The sequence below is a fragment of the Oryctolagus cuniculus genome, chromosome 18 (genome assembly GCF_964237555.1).
Source record: "Oryctolagus cuniculus chromosome 18, mOryCun1.1, whole genome shotgun sequence".
Classification (NCBI taxonomy): Eukaryota; Metazoa; Chordata; class Mammalia; order Lagomorpha; family Leporidae; genus Oryctolagus; species Oryctolagus cuniculus.
This window is the reverse complement of record NC_091449.1, coordinates 54416472-54437434: the sequence shown is the minus strand read 5'-3', so window position 1 is coordinate 54437434 and position 20963 is coordinate 54416472. Positions and strand designations below refer to the sequence as shown.

At 47.1% G+C, this 20963-nt stretch overlaps 1 protein-coding gene and 1 long non-coding RNA gene across 7 annotated transcripts in view; one reads left to right on the top strand and one right to left on the bottom strand.

The window, feature by feature from the left end:
• Window positions 1–4069, top strand: part of LOC127491372 (uncharacterized) — a 162487-nt gene extending 158418 nt beyond the window's left edge. The window contains exon 3 of one of the 2 annotated variants that reach the window (XR_011384077.1): window positions 446–4069. This is a non-coding gene — a long non-coding RNA (uncharacterized lncRNA). Of the gene's footprint in view, window positions 1–397 lie in introns of both variants that reach the window. The other variant, XR_007920037.2, reaches the window with a different exon arrangement.
• The window catches only part of ZFHX3 (zinc finger homeobox 3), a 281912-nt gene that overhangs the window by 16084 nt on the left and 244865 nt on the right, over window positions 1–20963 (bottom strand). For all 5 annotated transcript variants that reach the window (XM_070062682.1, XM_070062683.1, XM_070062681.1 and 2 more), the window contains 3 exons: window positions 12066–12199; window positions 11748–11948; window positions 421–523 (listed from right to left, as the gene is read on the bottom strand). In XM_070062682.1, the coding sequence (XP_069918783.1) occupies window positions 421–523; window positions 11748–11948; window positions 12066–12199 (438 nt within the window). The remainder of the gene's footprint in view (window positions 1–420; window positions 524–11747; window positions 11949–12065; window positions 12200–20963) is intronic.

Genomic DNA, 20963 nt, shown 5'->3' with positions numbered 1-20963 from the left:
TAACACTGGGTTTTCCAAGCACCTCTACACCTCACCCTCTGGCAATCCCAGAAGACCCTGTGCAGAGGCAGCTCCTGGAAGGACAATCCAGCGCCCTCCAAAATCAAGTCCCTAACGGTGAGATCCTCAGAGATGCAGTGTTTGACGGCTTAGGATACTGGGTCTGCAGACCAGCAACCAAGTCTCTGGTTATTCACTCCTAACTGTACACTTTTGGGGACCATGTGTCCGCACCAACATTTTCTCTCGCTTTTTATACTTCATGAAAGCATGCCATGATGACAGTGCCCCTCATCTCCTGAATAGTTACACGGAGCTTGGGAGTACTGTCAAGAACTGCCACAACCCTCACCCATGAACGTCTTCACCCACAGTTTTATTCTGTTTCCATTCCCAGGGGTCAAGAATGCTGACACTGACCAGGCTGCTTTCCTGCCTCTTCCAGGTTGGAACTCCCGTCTCGATCTGGAACGGCTGCCGGGAGGAACATGCTGCTGGGCATCACCATCTCGGGGGTGGTCACCTGAGGACACAGGGAGGGTCACAGGGAGAGGAAGGGCGCAAACAGGAACGGTCTAACGGTTACTTAAACAGCGAAATTAGCCTTCACCAGTATAAAGCTGAAGGTGTCACTTTTCATAGCTCACTGAAGATTCATGTTTATTAGACAAAGCTCACATCAGTCAAAAGTGTTTCTACGGTTACATTCTGGACATAATTAGCAGTGCACACTTGAAGAATAATCTTATTATTAATATTTTTCCTTTATGCAGAATTTTGACTTTGATCACTGACAATGTTTTGTCATGGGCTGTGAAACTTCTTGTGCAACCAATTAGGTGGATAAGTTGAAAGGCCCACCTTAAGCTGCTGAAAACATAATAAGGGCCCTAATTAAATCATACCTAGTAAAGTACACTGTAATCTTGAAGCAGGGAGCATTGTAGTACTGTTTTCAAAATGTATTCAGGCAAGAAGAGGAGGGAGTAAGAGTGAAGAAAAGGGTGAGAAGGAGCGAAGAGAACAAAGGGAAGGCTAAGGACACCCAGACACACTGGCGGATTTTCCAGGAAACAACATCTTGTAACCCTTTACAAACTGACATCAAATGCACACAAGCGTTTTTCCTGACTCACTCACTCAAGCCTGAATTTCTTTTGGAGGCAGACGACATCAGAGGGGACATCTGGCCAGTGTTCCAGCCTCTGCAGGTAGCCTGCACAGCATTCTACAACACGGCTGCCCCACCTTGACCATGAGCATTGCTCTCTAATATAGCACATTTGAAACTGGCCTGGACCCAGATACCTACAATTTTTAAGCCAGATCCTCAGACCTAGATCTCTAGGCCTCCCTGCCACCTGGTCAGAAGCCTGTCCAAACAAGATGTCATTTGCCCTGTGTTAATGTGATAAGCAGCCCTCAGTATCCAATGTAAGAATAAAAGGTTCTTTGTTTAAACATACAGCAGTAGCCCCCGGACCTGCTATGGGGTAGGCAGGTTAGTGATGATGATATTTCCAAATGAATTAGAAACTGTCTCCCATTTGATGACTGCCTGAGAAGGGAACTGACCTACAGGTTACAGGCACAGAAAAGTACAGTCACCTCTATTCTCTCTACATGGCACCCAGCCCCAGCTGGAGGCATTATTTTCTCAGCACACACGGGTTTGAAATAGCAGAGATTACAACACTTAGATACTTGTTCAAAATTAGTATTTTTAATAAATGACTGAAGTTTTGAATGGTTTGAAGAGCCTGTCCTTGTCCTTAGTCACTGCAGACATGTTCACCGGTGTCATCAGCAATAGGCTCAATGCCTAGAGGAGACCAGAAAACTGCCCCCCTCAACACCAAAAAGGTAACTCCTCTATCACGTGTAGGGATGTTAGAATTATCTCAGCAACCCCAACCAACGCCAACAGGTACACAAAGTAAGCAACAGGCACTATAGAGACAGGTTCTCAGAGCCCCCGTGTTTGCAAAGAGCAGGTGCACGGCCGGTGAACACGTGTGACACAGCATTCCTGCTCCCAGGGACATCTGCACCCTCACACGCGGCACGTCAGCAGCTGGTTAAGGCTAGCTGTTGATGAATCGTTAGGAATGGAATGGAGATTGCCAAACTCATTCCATCTATTTTCTTTTTAATAGAAAGCATTTCTGACCAGTGTGGTTGGGGGGTCCAGTGGGAATCCAAGAAGTGAAAGGTCACCGATTAATTTATAGTCCTCAGCCGAGGGGGAGCACAAGGTTGGGGGTGCGAGGGGGAGAAAGGGAAAGGAAAAAAGACTCCCCCCCACCTCCTCTCGGTTGTAGCTGCAGGAGCAGTCCTTTCCTGGGATCTTTAGGAATTATGGAAAATGAATCATGAGAAATAAAAAAAAAAGCCCTACAGAGTAAAAAAGAATAAAATTATCTAACACCTCAGCTGCACATCATTATAGAAAACTGTGGGCTTTTTATAGGCATTACAGTAAGGCAGACATCCCCTCTAACAGACTCAGTACGACGGATCAGTAATTGTTTTCATACACTTTAATTAGAAAAACTCAGATGGCTATGAATAATAATGGAAAAGAGAGACTTTTGCACTTGAAAGGTTGAAGTCAATCAAGTGTGAATGACGGCAAAAAAGAAAAAAAAAAAAGACACCAATTCATCAGCCCTCTGTTGTCTCGCTGCGACTTTAATCATAATTCCTGATTGGGATTCAAGAAGGCAGTAAGCAGCGGTTCTTTGTCTGCCTTCACCTTCCATCAATTAACTCTCCCCGAAATATAATCATCAACCTCACATGCTCCTCTGCATCTTAATCTGGGCCTCCAACCCTGTAAGTCTTGCCCCATATGTGTTTAAGTAAGTACTTTTATCTACCTGCCTCTTCTCATCTACAGTATACTCAACCTCTCCTTGAAAAAAAAAAAATTGGTTTGGTGTATGAAATTTAAACAGGCAAGAATTTCACAGGAGGCAAAGGAGAGGACCCCTAAAGGGAGTCTCAGACACAGAAATCCTGATGAAGCCTACCTGGGTGATGCGTGTGCACCGGAGTTGACAATGGAAGCTGCCTTGCTGTGTGGGCTGCCTGATGGTCCCAGAGTCAGTTCTTAGAAACTCATGTTCCAAGCCTGGGCCTGCTCCTTCCGCTCCTACCAGCTTCCAAAGCTTTTCACTCAAATTGTGCCTGCTTTTCCACCCCCACAGAGCCAAAACGTAATCCTGCTAACAGAGCTCACTGAGGAAAGGGATCGGGGATCGGGATCGGGATCGGGACCTTGAGGCACCTGCCTTGGCACTGCCTTTGTTTTCCAATCAGATCTGCCTACCAAACTCACTGGAAAATTCACATCATTCCAACCACAGTCTCGTATGGACAGCTAAAAGTGGGACAGGCGGTCACTACTCTGCTGAACACAGTTCTGTAAGGGTCCCACTGCCACCTCCACCCCCGCCAGGAGCACTGCAGTGTGCAGGTTTTAAGAGGTTAAAGCATAACCAGGGCCTTCCCAAGCGTGCTCCACCTTCAGAGGCAGAGGCCCATTCCTAGCTCCCTTACCTGGGGAAGAGAAATACACGTGTGCACCTTCTTAGCTTTCCTTTTCTCTCTCCCGCCCCTACTCCCCTTCCTCTTCTCTCCAGCTGCCCACTCTCCTACTCCATTTATACCCCAAGCCATGGACTCACAAGCTAAACAAAAAAGTTTGAGGTTTGAGCACATGACTTGCTGTAGGAATCTCAGCTTTGAGCACATTTTCTAAGGGGCTTAATGATCTCTAAAAAGGTGAATTATTTTTGGACTGTGAGCTTCTTGGGGACAGAGACCTTGTTTTGCTCTGTTTATCCCACAAGCATGCAGCACGGGGACCCTGTATAATGTTTAGTAAATAAATAGTGGTCAAATGGATGTATAAACAAAGTCACTCAAGGCTCTTCCTTCTCAGTAACTGAGTTGTTTTGGAAATGCTGAGTTGTTTTGGATGGTTGTACCATCCATGTAGACTGGGTCTTCTAATGACGTGTATATCCCTAAACACTGAATACAGTGATTTATGCCCCCCCCCCATACTCACTGAGTGACCTGAAAATGTCAATGCAGGGTCTTACCAAAAAGTAAAACAAGTTTTTCTGCTTAGGAAAATTCAAATGATTAGAGCCACTGCTTCCCTGGCATCTGAGTCTCTCAAGACTGGCCAGGCTCAGGCAAAGGGCAGTTCCACGCTAATCTTGACACCACCTGTTTCCTCCCTACCCCTTCTGAGCCAAGTGAGCTCCATTCCTCCCGGAGAATGCAGAGTTGATGGGTACATAGGAAGAAACCAGCAGCTGAGCGGGGGTGCTGAAAGCATGGAGACAAACTGGGTCTAACCTGCTCCTGATAAACAGGTCTCATGTGGAACAAGAAAAATGTGGAGCTGTACTCCAATGATGAAAGTCTTCCTCTTTAACCAGTTCTCTTAGACAAAGGTACATACTTCAGAAGTTAATGGGAAATGAAATTAAAAGGTACTTGTGTTGGTGCAGAAATGCATAGGTTCTTTTTGTAATGTGCATTTTCCCTGAACTTACTAAAGTACCCTCATATAACAATAGAAATAGAAGTTTCATGGTGCTGATTAAGGTGGAAGACTTTCATTCCAGGAGTTAAGTGGCCCTGTGGCCTCAAACACAGAGCTTATAGAGCACAGAGTCAAGATGTGGGCCTGGTCCCCACTGTGACACCTGGGAGAGGCTGCCAGTCTTCACTCTCTCTTGGTAGAAGCTGGAGTTCTAAGTACAGCATTTCTTCCCACTGCTGACCCAGGTCACAGATCTGGAATGGCCAAATACAACACCCTGGACAGCCACAGTTATACTTTGCTTGGCTCTTAGGGCATGGCTCATACAAACTCACCTTCTGGTCTCAAGGCTACTCTCAGGCTTATTCAAGCTTGATCTGTGTAACCAACACATTTGTGCTGGAAAGTAGAAATCACTGCTGAACCTGGTTTCTTTGAGACCCTTACCCTTACAGTCTTGACATTGCTCACTTGAATAGGGGTTTCTTTCTCAAAGTCCCACTGTTCATGTCAAAGCATTCATCTACCAAGTCAGACTCCCAAGGAAGCCTCACCTTGGACAACAGAAGAAAGAGGGGAAGGCTCAGGCACAGACCTCCCTTGCACAGACCTAGCCAGTCTGTCTCTGCTCCGTGAACAAGATATTGGTTCTGTCCAAGAAACATGAAGTTAAAATCTAACTGCTTTCAGGGATGCGTAGTCCAGCTGGTGGGACATCCCAAAGTGACTATTCCCAGGGGAGTCCTGGTATTTTTCTTCTTCCTGGGGTCCACTAGCTGCTTTCTGTACAACTGTAGCTGACAAACCAGGCACTTCTTGGCAGGTCAGCAGATCTTCAGAATCTCCCTACCTAGCTCTCACCCCACCCCCCACCCCTTACTGCCTTTTTAAAATTTTTTAACAATTTATTGAAGAGATGGAAGAGAATGAGCAGGCTCCTATCCACTGATCTACTCTTCAGATGCCCACAATGGCTGGAGCTCAACCAGAACAAAGCCAGGAACCCAGAACTCAATCTAGGTCTCCCAAGTAAGTGGTAAGAATACAACGTGAGCCATCACCACTGCTTCCCTGGGTCCATGCCAGCAGGAAGCTGCAATCAGGAGTAAGAAGCAGGCAACAGATCCAGGAGCTCTGATACGGGAAGCAGGTATCTTCAGCATTGTCTTAACCGCTATCCCAAATGCTCACCCCACACTGCCTTCTAAATGCGCCAACCTGAATGCTAGACCATAGGGTCTAGAGGACCTGTTTCTTTGACTCGATTTCTTTAACTTCTTTGTTGATACATAGTAATTTCACAGATTTATGGCCTAAGAGTACAAAGTTTTGATACATATACACTTGATGGATAGAACTTATTTCATCATAATCACCTCCAGTATTTATGGTTTGTGGTGAAACACTGAACATCCTCTCTTCTGTTTTGAAGTATACAATATATTAGTGTTGACTGTAGCCACCACCCACTGTCAACACGAGCAGAACTCCCTCCTCCTAGCTGTTGACTTTGTACCCACTGAACAACCTCTTCCCTTCCTTTTTAAAGTGGCTTCTGTGTGGTTGTTTATCCAGTTGTTTATTTTTGTGTGCCTGGTTTTTTGAATACATAAAACTCTGAAAAAATTCTGAACAGCCACGTTAACACTCACATGAGCCAGAAACAAACGTTGCCTAGAACCAGATTTTAAAAGGTGAGAATGAGAACAATTGAAAAAGAAGTAAGGGGGTGGGGGGGAGTAGAGAGGAAACACATGAACGGTCATCCTCAGAGAGGAGCTGAGGAGGAGATGAATTGGAGAGAAAAGCTTCATTAGACTCTGAGAGGCAAGCAGTGGCAGCATACCAAGGTCACTTCTAATTTAGACCATCTAATTGGCAAACAGGCTCCAAATGGCTATCATCTCACAGGGCTTGGAATTAATGAAGCCCGATTATTTTCATTACCTTCCTCTGAGATGGAGACAAAGTGAGAGAGCTGGTACCCAGGTGGGTGTGACGGCCCCAGGGCCAGTAGCCACCTGGGAGCCCTAGCAAGGGGAGGGAGGGTGCAGACAGGCTGTCCCAGAGACCCATAAGCAAACACGGAGCACCAGCAAGTCAGAGACACCGACCTAAAAACCGCAGAGGACAAGTGATGGCTGCCCAAAAAGAGACTTGAGAGAACTGCAGGCAGTGCAGGGCCAGGGACATGGAAGGGAAATCTCTGCATGTACAGAAAACAAAATACTAAAGAACTGCCAGAGGGCTAAAGGATCCGTGGTCAGAGCTGCTCAAGAGAGTCAGTCCTTATCTCTGTGGGGTCATGTTTTGTTAAGTCATTAGGGAACAAAGCAAACTCCCCTATTCTATTGCGCCAGGATCCCAGTGGTGTGTCCTGTCACTGAGAAAGACAGAGATCAGTTAGAATAATTTAAGAGTAGTGAAATGCATTGTAGATGGACTTTCCTCTTCTCATTCAGGGGCCAGAAACTTGTGTCCCATGCCCTTACCCCACCTTCCCTGAGAGACTTGGAAAGCAGGGGCATGGAGCAGCAGCTCCCACGTCTCCACCAGCTGGAAACCTGAAGCTTCTCTGAATAGGTCAGACTAGGTGGGACTTAGTGATGCGAAACTGGCCCAAGGGGCAGGCTGCCCACTAGGGGTGGCGAGGCACTTAGCTCCCTTAAGCTTCAGAGATTTGCTTCTTTCATGTGATGTGTGCAAAGGACCAGTTGGAGCTCTATTAGCAATACGCCAAGCAGAATGAAGTGCTGTGGGTGTGGCTTCCACAGTGGAAGGCCAGCACTGCAATTGTTCCCAGTGGAGAATATTTTTCAAGCCCCCTCCTCATTAAAAAGAAGGGGGCCCATGGAAGACATAGATATGAGATGCAGAGCATAAGCAAGCAGCTGTTACCATAGCAACAGACATATTAGACACTGCAGGTTCCTGAAAGCTGTCTGATAAGGTATTATTAAATGAAGCCTCCTCAAAACGCTCTCCATTTACAACTGTACAGAAAGACATTGTGTAGAAAATAATCTATTTCCATTTATCAGGGTGGAATTTACTTTTAGAAGGACTGAAACCCAATTCAAGCTAGATCCTGAGACTTTGGATCCAGAGAGCAAAAAAAAAAAATATCTACCAGAAGTTACAGCTTAGATACCCTGGACACACCCCATGTCTGCCAGGAATCAACTACGGGAGATTTTGCCAGCTCTTCCTATTTTGCAGCTAACGACACCTAACTCAGTCAGCCTGCTGGGGAGGGAAGAAGATTCACTGCTCTCGCTGCTGCTGATGCTCACCACTTAGGGACAAAGCAGGCATAACCTGCTTCTCTTGGAGGTTTCAATGACTATGGATGGCCCTGGCCTTAATGATACCGTATGGAAAATGGAGATGCGATTTGAGACCTTCCTCGTCATGCTGTTTTCGGAGTTCCCTGCACTAGTTGGCCAGAAGCAGAGATACTGTCGGAAAGCCGAACCAAATACTTTCCCAGGGTCAATTTTCTCATAAAATTACAGTCAAACACCCTCCAGAGGCATTGTTTAACCACAGGTTCATTCTAATCACTTAGTTGTAAAACAGTTGCAAATTCTATTTTAATACCAAACTTCTCAGAGGAAGGATACTGGCATGGGCTTTGATTCATTGGAGCAGAAGCCAAAATCAGTCCTCCAGTCCTCCAGTGGGATTCTGGGTTCACTCTGTGGGATGACAGAATTGTCCTCTAACCCTGGTTGCGCATCTTTTCCTGCTGAACTGAACAGCTGAGGTGGAAAAGCCTTATATGGCTCAATGCAAACCATGTTCATGGCTGGAAGCTCCAATGCAGTGTTGCCAATGATGTCATGCCTCCACTTTCCCATACAAAGAGAAAGTAGAAAATCATCCTCACATACGCCTTTAGGCAAAAAGTGAAACACATGATTACATTTCCCGTAACTTCCAACTTGATTTCCGAGTCCATTAGCTCTGTCTTGCTACTAGCAAACCAACCTCTCCTAACCAGCACACTTCCCACAATCTGCACACTTTCCAACAATGTCTAGAAAACGCTTCTATTGTCTCTGTGCAAAGATGAGGTCCAGGACTTTCTATAAAAGTGCCACGCCCTTTAGAAAGTACTTTCTCTTCTGCAATAATTAGATTGTCAGGAGTTCCAGAACAGTCTTTACTAACTGCTTTCAGGGATCTACTTTGCATGTCATGGAGGATCTTTAAGAGTAGATGTGAAATTTCAGTGTGCACAGAATAACCCAGTATGGCTATAGTTGAGAATCACTACAGACAAAGGCACAAGTGAGTAAGTCCCCGAAATATCTTAGCAGTCGGTACCTAAGAAAACATAGCAGCAATAATCATCCCCTAAAGACTGTTGCTAAATGAGGAAGATTCAGAGTGACCTGCAGCCTACTTGAAATGTACCTTGCTATTGCTGTTATTAAAGTTTAACAGGGGCTGGCATGGTGGCATAGTGGGCTACAGCTCTGCCTGCAGCAACAGCATCTCATATGGGCACTGGTTCCAGTCCCGGCTGCTCTTCATCTGATCCAGCTCTCTGCTTATAGCCTGGGAAAGCAGTGGAAGATGGCCCAAGTCCTTGGGCCCCTGCACCATTTGGGAGACTCAGAAGGAGTTCCTGGCTCCTGGCTTTGGATCGGTGAAGCTCCTACCATTGTGGCCATTTGGGGAATGAACCAGCGTATGGAAGACCTTTCTCTATGTCTCTTCCTCTGTCTATAATTCTGCCTCTCAAATAAATCTTTAAAAAATACATTACAATTGGGGCTGGCACCGTGGCGCAGAGAGTTAAAGCCCTGGCCTGCAGCACCAGCATCCCATATGGGCGCCGGTTCTAGTCCCGGCTGCTCCTCTTCTGATCCGGCTCTCTGCCATGGCCTGGGATAGCAGTAGAAGACGGTTGCCCAAGTCCATGGGCCCTTGCACCCGCATGGGAGACCCGGAAGAAGTTCCTGGCTCCTGGCTCCCAGCTTCGGATCAGCGCAGCTCCAGCCATTGTGGCTATTTGGGGAGTGAACCAGCGGATGGAAGACCTCTCTATCTGTCTCTACCTCTCTCTGTAACTCTTTCAAATAAAATAAATCTTTTATTTATTTTTATATATATGTGTGTGTGTGTATATATATATAAATAAAACAATAGAGATCTGAAACATAATTGATACTGTAGGCCCCAGGGATGTAAAAAATTTTGGGGGCTGGCATTGTGACGTAGCAAGGAAAGCCATTGCCTGCAATGCTGTTATACAGTACGGGTGCAAGTTGTGTTCCAGCTGCTGCACTTCCAGTCCAGCCTGCTAATGGCCTGGCAAAAGCCATGGACGTATCTGGGGCCCTGACAGCCACATGGGAGACCTGGCTGTGGCCTGGCCCGGCCCCAGCTCCAGCTATTGGGGCTTTATGGGGAGTGAACCAGCAGATGGAAGATTCATTCTCATTCTCTCTCTTTCAAATAAGTAAGTAAATCTTTTTTAAAAAAATGAAAGTTCTAGTGCTCGAACAGTGATGCAGATCACTATAGGCCCACATTCCAACACTAAGTCTACACAAAACAGCAAAAATTACCACCTGAACAAAATAAAAAGGTAGTTACATAAAACACTGTCCCCCCTCTGTCTTCTTTTTACTTCTTCTGATGTCCGTGGTTCTAAGGTGAACAGCTGGGAAATGAGATGAGGCCTGGGGAAACCCCTTACACAGAAACCCACCCATCCAGAGGGGGAGGTTTCCACTAACTCTCTCCACAGCGATCTCTAACCTCGGAAACTGTGCATGGAAAACATTTATACTTGAAAGAGCTCTGAAAGGAAACTCATGCTAGGTCACTTCTGAGTTTTCCATTGGCTGGTAAAGTTCTCGGATGCATCATCAATTGTATGTTCCTCATGACCACACATCACTCACAAGATTAATTCTGCGTAACCCAATGGAAGAGGTGGTGTGTCTGTGACCTGCACATTATGACATGGAATTCTGAATAGACTACCTCTCTGGAACTCTGCACATGAAAAAGCAATCAAATTAACTCAGTACTCTTACACCACTGTTGAAATTATGTGAAGTTGGAGATGAGACTAATTCTTTGGGGGTTTTTCCTCTAGTGATTGGAAAAGGATTTTCAAAGCAGTCCCAATGTAATTGAAGGGAGGACATTATCAGCACCTACAGCATTTTCAAAGACCACGTTATGATTGGATTTAAATCTTTGCACTAACCCTTTGAGATTTGTTAGCAGTGACCAGTTAGAACCTTTCTTTCAAAACATGCAGGTGTAGCAAAATATTCAGATGCGAAGCTCACATGCATGAGTCAACACAGTACATCCAGTTGTCTACACTCCTGCGCTGAGAACCAAGCATCCACTTGGGAAACTGTTACAGGGCTTACATCTCAAGTGGAAAAACGTAGGCTCACAGCTCAACAGTACCACTTACAAATGGCATCAAGTCAGTCACCTTCTTTGAGCCTGTTTGCTCACATACCAATGGGAACACAAGATTTCTTTACTTGGGAAGCACAGACTCGGAGGGAGAGAGACAGAGAGGGTCACCATCTGCTGGTTGACCGTCTAAATGCCCAGAATGGTTGACACCAAAGCCAGGAGCTGCGAACTCACTCCAGAGCTCTGACGTGGGTGTCAGGAACTTACCCATTTGAGCCATCACTGCCACCTCCCAGCACTGAGAGGAAGCTAGAATCAGGAACCAGACTGGGAATGGAACTCAGGTGGACCAGAGGGAGGGTGGACGTTCCAATCAGCATCTTAACCACTACCGAGGCCAAATGCCTTCCCCAGTGGGAAACCAGTTTTAAAACGACTTGTTTACAAGGGTGAGTGAAATGATACAAAATTACCCTAGATCATGGCTGCTCAGTAAAGGTGTGGAGACTCGGAATTGCGATTTCTTCATAGAAACGCTTAGTTAACCCACACCGCAGGGCGACGAGGAGACAGGATGTTGAGAAGGTCACGCTTGGCACTTAGGGCCACAGTCATGCCAAGCCGAAGGCAGGTACAGTACAGCAGAGGCCACAGAGCCAGGATCATTTTCTGCTGTTTCCAGCTCTGTGCTGGCTTTGCCATTCAACAGCAATGATCCTGCCTTGTTGCTGTGTCACCTTTGACCCCTACAGAAATAAAAATGACAGGACCCCACTCCTGGCTGTCTTACCGTCATGATCAGCTTCTCCACGCAGTCCGGCGCCACGCTGTGGAGGTGGGTGAGATGCAGCTGCAGGTGGATCTTGTTGTTGAGCGTGTCCTGGCACAGGGGGCAGCGGAGCATGGGCTGCACCGAGTGCTGGGTCATGGCATGGACTCGGAGCCGGTTGACGTCAGCATTGCTGTACTTGCAGTAGGGGCACTGGTACATCTGTGGGAACACAGCCCGCGCACTGGCTCAGTCTGCTTCCTGTCGGCAACTGTGTCTGCCCCAAGCCCACCCACCCCGAAGTTCATTCCCCACCCGCAGATCCCACTGAGCTCTCACCTGTTCCGGTTTGATCTCCTCAGATGTTTTGGGTCGCTTTGAAGAGAGGGGAGACTCCGAACTGCCAGGGAAGGGGATGCGTTTGGAGGTTGCAGGAGAATCTGTCAGCTCCTTCTCTGCTTGGCTGGATGATGCTAGAAAGATAAAGTAGATGATGCAACACGGCGGCCAGAGCAGGCAGCTCGCAGAGTGTTTGCGCGGAGTGAAAAGCAACATTCACTTGTACAACAGGAGTTCTGCAAAACACCAAGACTCAAGAAGGATGAACATCCGGACCGACTGACCTCGCCTGCTGGAAAAGAAACAAGTGTGCCTCACACCTTGAATTTAACAACCGAACCTTAGGAAAAGAAGGGAAAGAACGGGAATGAAAGAATCTGGCGTTGAATGACACTGAATTCCATCTGTTCCGACCTCCCCCTACCCCCGACACAGTCTGCTGGCTTGCAGGGGAAGGAGGGCCGAGGGAAGCCAGCAAAGTCAACCTGAGGACCAGCTGCCTGCGCCTCAGAGGTCTGCCATTCTGTGTGCTCCCAGCCCTGTTTTCCCACCTTGTGGAATCACAGCCCTCACGCACAGGCCAGCTGGTAAATGTGATCTGAGGGAGGCTCACGTGTCTATCTGCATATCAATACGTGGAAAACAATCTCAACCTTCTGGCTGACACCACGGAAGGAACAAAACAGTAATTAAGGAGGAAACACATTAGGCCTGAGTAGCAAACAGGCATGGCAATGGTGGAAGGAGTCCTGGGAGGACAAGGACCTGGCAGATCTCAGGAGCAATCCGCCGGGCGAAGGCTTGCACCAGGACAAGCAGGGCTCCTCCGGGGCAAATGCTAATCCCAGGATGGCTGGATCCGGTTGTACTGAAACCTGGTCAGTATCCAAGGGCTGGCCCTTTCATTTGTTTTGGATATAGCACTCCATTTTCCACAGTTTTGTTTAAAGCGGTAAGAATTCTTTAAAACCCCCAAAATGAGAAGGGCACATGTTCTGGTGTGGTGGGTTAAGCCGCTGCCAGGGACAGCTGCATTCTATACTTGATTGCAGGTTCAAGTCCAAGCTACTCCACTTCCCATCCAACTCCTTACAAATGCACCTGGAATGCAGATGATGGCTCAAGTACTTGAGTTCCTGCCCCTCATGTAGGAGATAGGAATGAAGTTCTGGTCTCCTGGCTTTGGATTGGCCCAGCTGTTGTGGCCATTTGGGCAGTGAACTAGCAAATGAAAGATCTCTGTTATTCTGCCTTCCACATGAATAAATAAATCTTTAAAAAGAAACAGTGTTAAGAATGCTGCTGTGGCATAGTGGGTAAAGCCACAGCCTGAGTACAGGCATCCTATATGGGCGCCAGTTCAAGTCCCGGCTGCCCCGCTTCGGATCCAGCTCCCTACTAATGTACCTGGGAAAGCAGTAGAAGATGGCCCACGTCCTTGGGCCCCTGCATCCACGTGGGAGACCCAGAAGAAGCTCCTGGCTCCTGGTTTTGGATCAGCCTTGCTCCAGCTATTGCGGCCATTGAGAGAGTCAACTGGCAGATGGGAGACCTCTCCTTTTCTCTCTGTCTCTGACTCTCTGTAACTCTGGCTTTCAAATAAAGAATAAATCTTTAAAAAAAAATAGTGTTAAAAAATATGTACCTATTGTCGTCATCAAAATAATGTGAGTCAGCACTCAGGTTTTTAGTTTATGAAGCTTGATTTTTATTCCTTGCCAAAACTGCTGTCTCACCTTCTCTAGTTATTTAGTAAGTACTTCCACTTTATGCTCCACATTGACATTTGTTTGATGTGGACACCAAGATGCTGTCATTACAGATGTGTACTTTATTACTTTTAGAAAATTTTTATTTGAAAGGCAGAGGCACAGACAGACAGATGTCTTGCATTCATTGGTTCACTCTCCAAATTCCTGCACCAGCCAGGGTTGAGCAGCCAGGCCAAAGCTCAGAGCCTGGAACTGAACCCAGGTCTCCCACATGGGTGTCAGGGACTCAAGTACTTCATTCAGCCCCTGCTGTCTCCCAAGGTATGCAGTAGCAGGAAGCTGGCTCAAAAGCAGAGGCAGGAACTGAACCCAAGCACTCCAATACGGGGTGCAGGTGTCCCAAGCAGTGTCTTAATCACTGTACCAATCATCTACCCTGACAATTTTAGAAAATGAACTTCATTCATTGAAATCCTAAGACCACAGAATAATTCTGAAAAATAAATGCCAAATGCAGGTAATGTTCCAGGAAGTTGCTGTTCTTCCCAGAATGCATATCTTATGACCTTTAACCCCAATATCTTGGTAACCTGGTCTACGTAAGTTTGTAAGACATCTATTATTTAAAAAGTACAAGGACAAGCATATTACACACAGCCCCCACCCCCTTCCCAACACACACATTCATAACAGTACTTTAATCTGTCTCGAATCGACTTCAAACCCATTTTGCTCTTAATGGGAGTTATTCATTTTCACTTGAAAGGTAATACGTGACGGCTGGATATTTAATGTGATGGACTGGCTGCCGATTAACTAGGTGCTGCAACATTCTAAACCAGGTCCCCCATGGCCCACTTCCCAGCTCCTGGCCTCCCACAGACCCATGGAACCTTCCATCACACGGCTCAGACCCTGCTGTGCGGTGGGCCCTTCCCAACACTGCCATTGCCACAGTCGTTAACGTTTCAGGGATGCAAGTCCCGCCTGCCCCCAGACACTTTCTTATTTTCCATCACTTTCATTTTTGTTCAATGGTTTTGTCTATGTATCAACTCTTCAAATGCACTCTAAAGGTGGCGTGGGTAGAGACATCAAACGATACTTTATGTGCTTGCTTGTCACAGCCATCTCTTCACCTTCCTTCCGCACCCAACCGAAGGCACTGGGTTAAGCTTGGGGCTTAGTTAGGAAAGAACTGGTATCTGCCCCTCCTTGCAGCAGAAGCAAACCAAGATACATATTATATGTCAAATACTCCTCCCCGCCTTCTCTTAGTCTGTGAGCTGCACCAGCACCTGCTTTGACAGAACCACAACGCTGCCTTGTAACCATTCTCGATGTGCCTGTCACTCCCCCTGTGGGCTAAGTCATTTGTGCAGCTGCTCAGTAGTGCGAATCAGCGTGCACTGAGGATGAGACCACCCAACTCATCTCACTCCCCTGGAGCCGGAAAGCACGCACAGTGACAGCACAGCCTAAGTCTCCTCACAGGACCAAAAGATCCATCCTCTCCTTCAGTGCCGAACGCACGATGAATGGCGGCGCGGTTGCAGAGGTGAGAATGCTGGTTTCAGAAGCCACTATTCTTTCCCCTTGCAGGGAGAGGAGAAACTTACATCACCTTTTTTTTTTTTTTCCCCCAACACAAACTGCTCTGGAATTCTAAAGCTTCTTTTGTGAGCTCGAGCTAAGGAGCCATTATAACGTGTTTTAGAAAATAGAATCAGCACTCACTCATTCTCTCCCCTTTCTGCCCAGTAACACACATCCTTGCTATGAAATAGGAAATCCTGCGTGCCCTGGGGCACAAACTTTGGGGTTCATGTCCCTTCTATCCAAGACAGCCTTCATCTTTATTAGATCAGATCTGCCTAGGAGTGAACACTGGCCACTGCTAGCAAGGTCATTCTTACGAGAGACTCCATCAGCACCCAGTCGCCATTTCACTGCGCTTCCCTGGGTGATGTGGGGTGGCTCCTAAGAATTAGGTCCACTGCAGCTGACACAGGGCCATCCCAAGCTTGCCTTCACATGTTAAAAACGGTAACCCCTATGGAGACACAGTCCCAGGGTCTGCACAGTTTCTCCAGGCAGGCTGAGAGCTGTGCAAGTTCCGCATCAACATGCTCGCTGAGGGTCTGATACAGGCCACAAAGTTTTCTGAAGCTGCTGCTCCCTGAACAACATCAAAGGGGCCAGAGTCTCCAAATCATTATCTATCCAGTTCTGTCACTAGCATACACTGTCCTTGTAAGTAAATGAATACCAAGAGACAAAGTACTGTAGTTTTTGGCTTTGAAGCCTTTTCTAAACTTTAACTTAAATTCTAGCAGAGATGTCACAATATAGAAAAAAAAACATTTAAAAAATTAATTACTGGTCATTCTAAGCCTGCTATGATGTCACGTTAGTGAAATGGAAATAGATGTGCTCAAGAGATAAGACACAGTTTAAACAATCAGTGCCTGGAAACTCTGATTTACACTGACAACAAAAAAACCAAACATCTCACAGCAAGCAGTCAGCCTTGCACTCAAGATGCCTGCACCCAAACTGGGGGTCCCTGGGTTCAGTCCCCAGCTCCAGCTCCTGACTCCAGCTTCCTGCCGCTACACCTCCTAGGAGGCAATAATGGCTCAAGGAACGGGAAAGGTAATACGTGATGGCAGGAGACTTAGAGTGAGTTCCCGTTTCCTGGTCTTCAGCCCTGGCCCACCTCCAGCCTTGGCCCTTCCTCTTTCTCTTTCTCTCAAAATTTTAAAGAACAATATCTTGAAGGTTATGATCTACGGTGTTATTTACAATAACACAATTAATTTAGACAATTTAGACATCTTACAACAGGGCAAGATATAAATAATGGTGCAACCATTCTATAGGGTATTAGAACAACAGCTTTGAAGCAATATGGAAAAAATCATTAAGAATATAAATCAGAAAAGAAGATAAAAGCTGAATTACACATACCATGTTACAGCCATGGAAAAAACAGACATTAGAAGAAAATATTAGAGGGTAGGCATTGTGATACAGTGCATTAAATCGCTGGTTGGGATGCCCACATCCCCAATCAGCATCAGTGTGAGTCCTAGCTACCCACTTCCAATCCAGCCTCTTGTCAATGTGCCTGGGAAGGCAGCAGATAATGGCCCAAGTACGTGGGTTCCTACCACCCACGCGGGAGGCCCAGATGGAGTTCCGGGCTCCGGTTGCCAACATTTCAGGAGTAGACCAGCAGATGGAAGAGAACTCCTTTTCTTTCCCTCTGTCCCTCCCTGTCTCTGGCATCTTCAAATAAATAAATAAATAATCAATCCATCCATCCATCTTTGGGGGGAAGACTAGAACAAAATGAGTATCATATTTAGATGACAGAAGGCATCATGGGCCTTTTGTTCAGTTCACTGTGCCACTGTACTGCTGTTAATATATAATGAAATAGTTTTGCACTGAAATTCAACTGTCCCTCCAAGAGTTGATATTTGGAACCATACTGTGCAAAACATCAGGTAATATCTTTTACTTTGTTGGTAAAAGCAATTTTTCTCATTTTGGCAGTTTTATGAAAATATCTGTTAACTCTCAATGAATCTTCCACAGGCAATACACTGGGCTCCTAGCTTTTCAAAAGGGATCTAAACATGGCATATTCACTAAATGCGAGTGAATGCGCTACAAAGGACATACTCTGTGAAGCTGGGAGAATGGAGTACAGTGACAACGGAATGCTACGTCAGACTCACTGAAACCTAGCAGACGCTGTGGACTCCTTGCCACACCAACTTCCCCTGGAGTGAAACAGCGCTGGTCGGCTTGCGGGGAGTTACGGCTGCCCTGGCCAGCTTGCTGGTGAGCCACAGAGGACTGGGGAGTCCTTGCTACAGAGTTCAGGAAATTCAAACCCAGTTTTCTGGGCCAAGAGCCACCATTTTCTCTTAAGCTGTGATGCGTAGGCCACTAAAACTGGCAAAGACAAATACTGACAGTGGTAGGCCTGACTCCGCAGTCTCCATTTTCTTCTCTAAGTTCCTCAACATGACAGGCAAAGGAATTTGCTATCAAATGGATACATGGCTGTCAATGCATGGCTTCCATGAGGGGGAAATCCTTTACACCTGGTGATGTCAACTTCCAGATACCCTTCGATTCTTATCTCGTTTGTTTGATAAGTATTTAACCTCCAACAATAATCAGTGACCTGCCTACTCATACTAATTAGAGAGAGTAGGGAAAAGAAGAGAGCCCACCTGATTTCAGGCAAGTTTTGTTTGTAATTTTCAGAAAGTGGTTTTATTATGTTCTAAGCACATAGAATAATTTAAACCAGGCTAACCAAACTTCATGTGTACCTTACTTTAAAGAACAAGTAAGAAAAGTATCACTTAGCTGGATTATAAATGGCCAAGTGTGGCAGAAACAGTCTTTCAACCTTCTTGGTACCCTGTAGCTTCATGTGGTAAAACCCCTCTTCTGGAACAAATTCTCACCCAATCCAGTCTTCACTAACAAACTCCAGACCCAAGTCACTGAAATTCTGGCCACGGAAAACATGAACGAGTTGTGCTTGCGACTCCAGGGGTTAACGCCTGCACACACCTCATCTAGTGGCATGGACCACACAGCTCTGAGGCTAGGTGAGCATGGAGTTCTGCCTCATGAGAAATCTGAAGAAAAATTAGAAATGGATTAACACTGGAATGTTACCTAATTTTCAGCCTCCTCTTATCACCAGCGAAGACATCGACTTGCCTTCCACAAAAACCAAAGTACTAGCAGAATTACTTTCTATATCCCCTGAGCAAAATTCACCGACTTGTCCCCGGACACGCCAGTGGGGCTGCCGGCACCGTGGACATCCTGTGCCGCAGACCAGTCTCCCTCTGGCCAGGGATCCCACTTAGGAGATCCTGGGTAGGGGCCGCCTGCTGTCCACATGGCTCCGAAGTTTCTTCTGCATTTCCTCTCTTCAGGGTGGAGAGGCACTTGGAGGTGGTGTTCACCAAAGTGCTGATCCTCTTCCTTTCGTGGGTCCCAAGGTGAGCCGACGGAGGACCTGAGATGCTGCCTGACATCTGATCCTCGCAGAGACCAACAGCAGCCACCACCCCCACTTCTCAACCGTCAGACTCTTAGCTAAGTATCACTGACAGCCCCTCCATCGAAACTCACATCTCCCAAACCAGCAACATAATGGAGGAGCCAATTAAATGATTATTAATTCATGCTACTTTCCGTAAGCCAGAGGTTCTCATCGCCTTGCATTCCGTAAACCAGCCTGCCACCTGCCCCAGGAATTTACAGCAGTCTCTTCGCTATCTTCATTGACTATGGGGGAGAAAAAACTCACACACTGCGTCCTCAGTGTCTGAGCTGGGATAACCACCCCAGCACATCCCACACAGATGTTTCACAAGACCAGAAGACAGCCACTCAGCTCAGACTTGTAATTAGATTAAATGGAAGGTGCAGTGGGCCCTTCCCATCCATGGCCCTTCTCCCTTGGCGTCTCATGCACTCACACTCAAACAGAAAGGGGGCATTTCCACAAGGTCATCTGGGCTTCTGGACCTTGTGACCTTCACAGCGTCGCTGACAGTGAGGCTACTCCGGGTGTTTCCTTGCAATTCCTTCTGCAGAGGTCAGGCTGGGCTTTCGTACTCAACTTCTGTGGAGCTAGCACACTTGACAAGAGGCCAGAGTCTGGCTGCATTCCCTTCCTCCCCTAATACAGAGGACAACAGTTCCTTTAAGGAGTTTGCTTTGCTGCCAACTTGGTCTTTAAACATGCAGAGTCTCATTCCGCCTCAATCCAAGCACTTAAAGATGCTTCACGAAGGAACAGGGGGCACGTGCCTGAAGCAGAGGCCCGCGTGTGCACACCAGGCTGGCGGTGGTCTTCGTGCATGGCTAAAAAACCTGGGGCTTCTCTCCTCTCTGCCTGAAGCATGTGACCTGCCTCGACGCGCTGCCTCGTGAGGGTAAGAAGAGCAGATCCCAAGCAGCCTGTCTCCGGAGCCACAGGGTACGTTGCTCCTGTGCTGAGAAAGCCACCTATCCAGAAAGTCCAAGAACCTGCCTGCAGAGGCATGGCACGACACACAGCTCTCGTCAGCTCAGCACACTCTTCTTTCTGAAAAGGATTTAAAGGAAAGCAAGGACCAGGTATTCTTCTCCTGAAACGCAAATAGGAACCAGACAGGTGAGCAGTCTGAAAGTCCAGCCAACAGCTCTCAGGTACTGTTGTTATTTTCCTTTCTATTTGTAAACAACAGCTTTTCAAGAAGTTGCAAGAGTGGTCCAGGGAGGGCCAAGTATCCCTCACCCTTGTGTTACTTATTAACCAGTTCCGATGAAGACACGCAGGTCTGCCACTGCTCTTCCCCGTGACCCTGCTGCTGACCATTGCTCTCCCACTACCAGTCCTCCCAGCAATGACCCCGTGTGCTGCAAGCCAGGGCCTGCCTGTGCCTCTTCCAGGCAAGCTGGGCACCTCTCCCCCTCGGCAGGGCCTCAGCACTCAGCTGCCCAGAAGCACAAGACCCCAGACCTCATGCTTGTCACCGAGACGGAGGCCCTGAGGTTCTCAAACTCCAGAGTGTGTGGCAGTCCCCTGGAGGGCTCATTAAAACCAAGATGGAAGGCCCCACCTCTACAGTTTCCCGTTCGGCAGTTCTCAGTCACAGAATGTGCATTTTCAGTAAGTTCCAGGTCAGAGTCAAGGTCTAGCGACCACACTTTGAGAACTGTGAGAGCCAAAGCTTTCTGTAGTTGATAGCAGCCATTTGGCTTTGAAGTCTAACTACAATCAAGGGCCAGGTAAGCATGGGCCGATCTGCTAGTCCACTTTCCTGTGTTTCACAGGACATGATACTCTCATCGAAACCAGGGGATAAAAACCAGGCCTCCTCTCAAAGCGTAGATCTAGCTGTGCCCTCAGGCCCCAGGAGAAGGATTAAATATGGCTCCCTCTAGAACACACAGTTTCCAAGCCAGAAGGCTGGAAGGGACAACTCCCATGGTTAACCCACAGTAATAAGAGTCGGCCTTGTTCGTGGAAACCTCGCTGTTGCTGCGTGTCCTAAAGAACCTCTGTGGGAAGAGGCTGCACACCTGTGCGCTGTCCCCACCTTGCAGGAAGAGGCGGCACTTTGGGAGCTGGCTTCCCTGGCCTGAGCTCCCACGG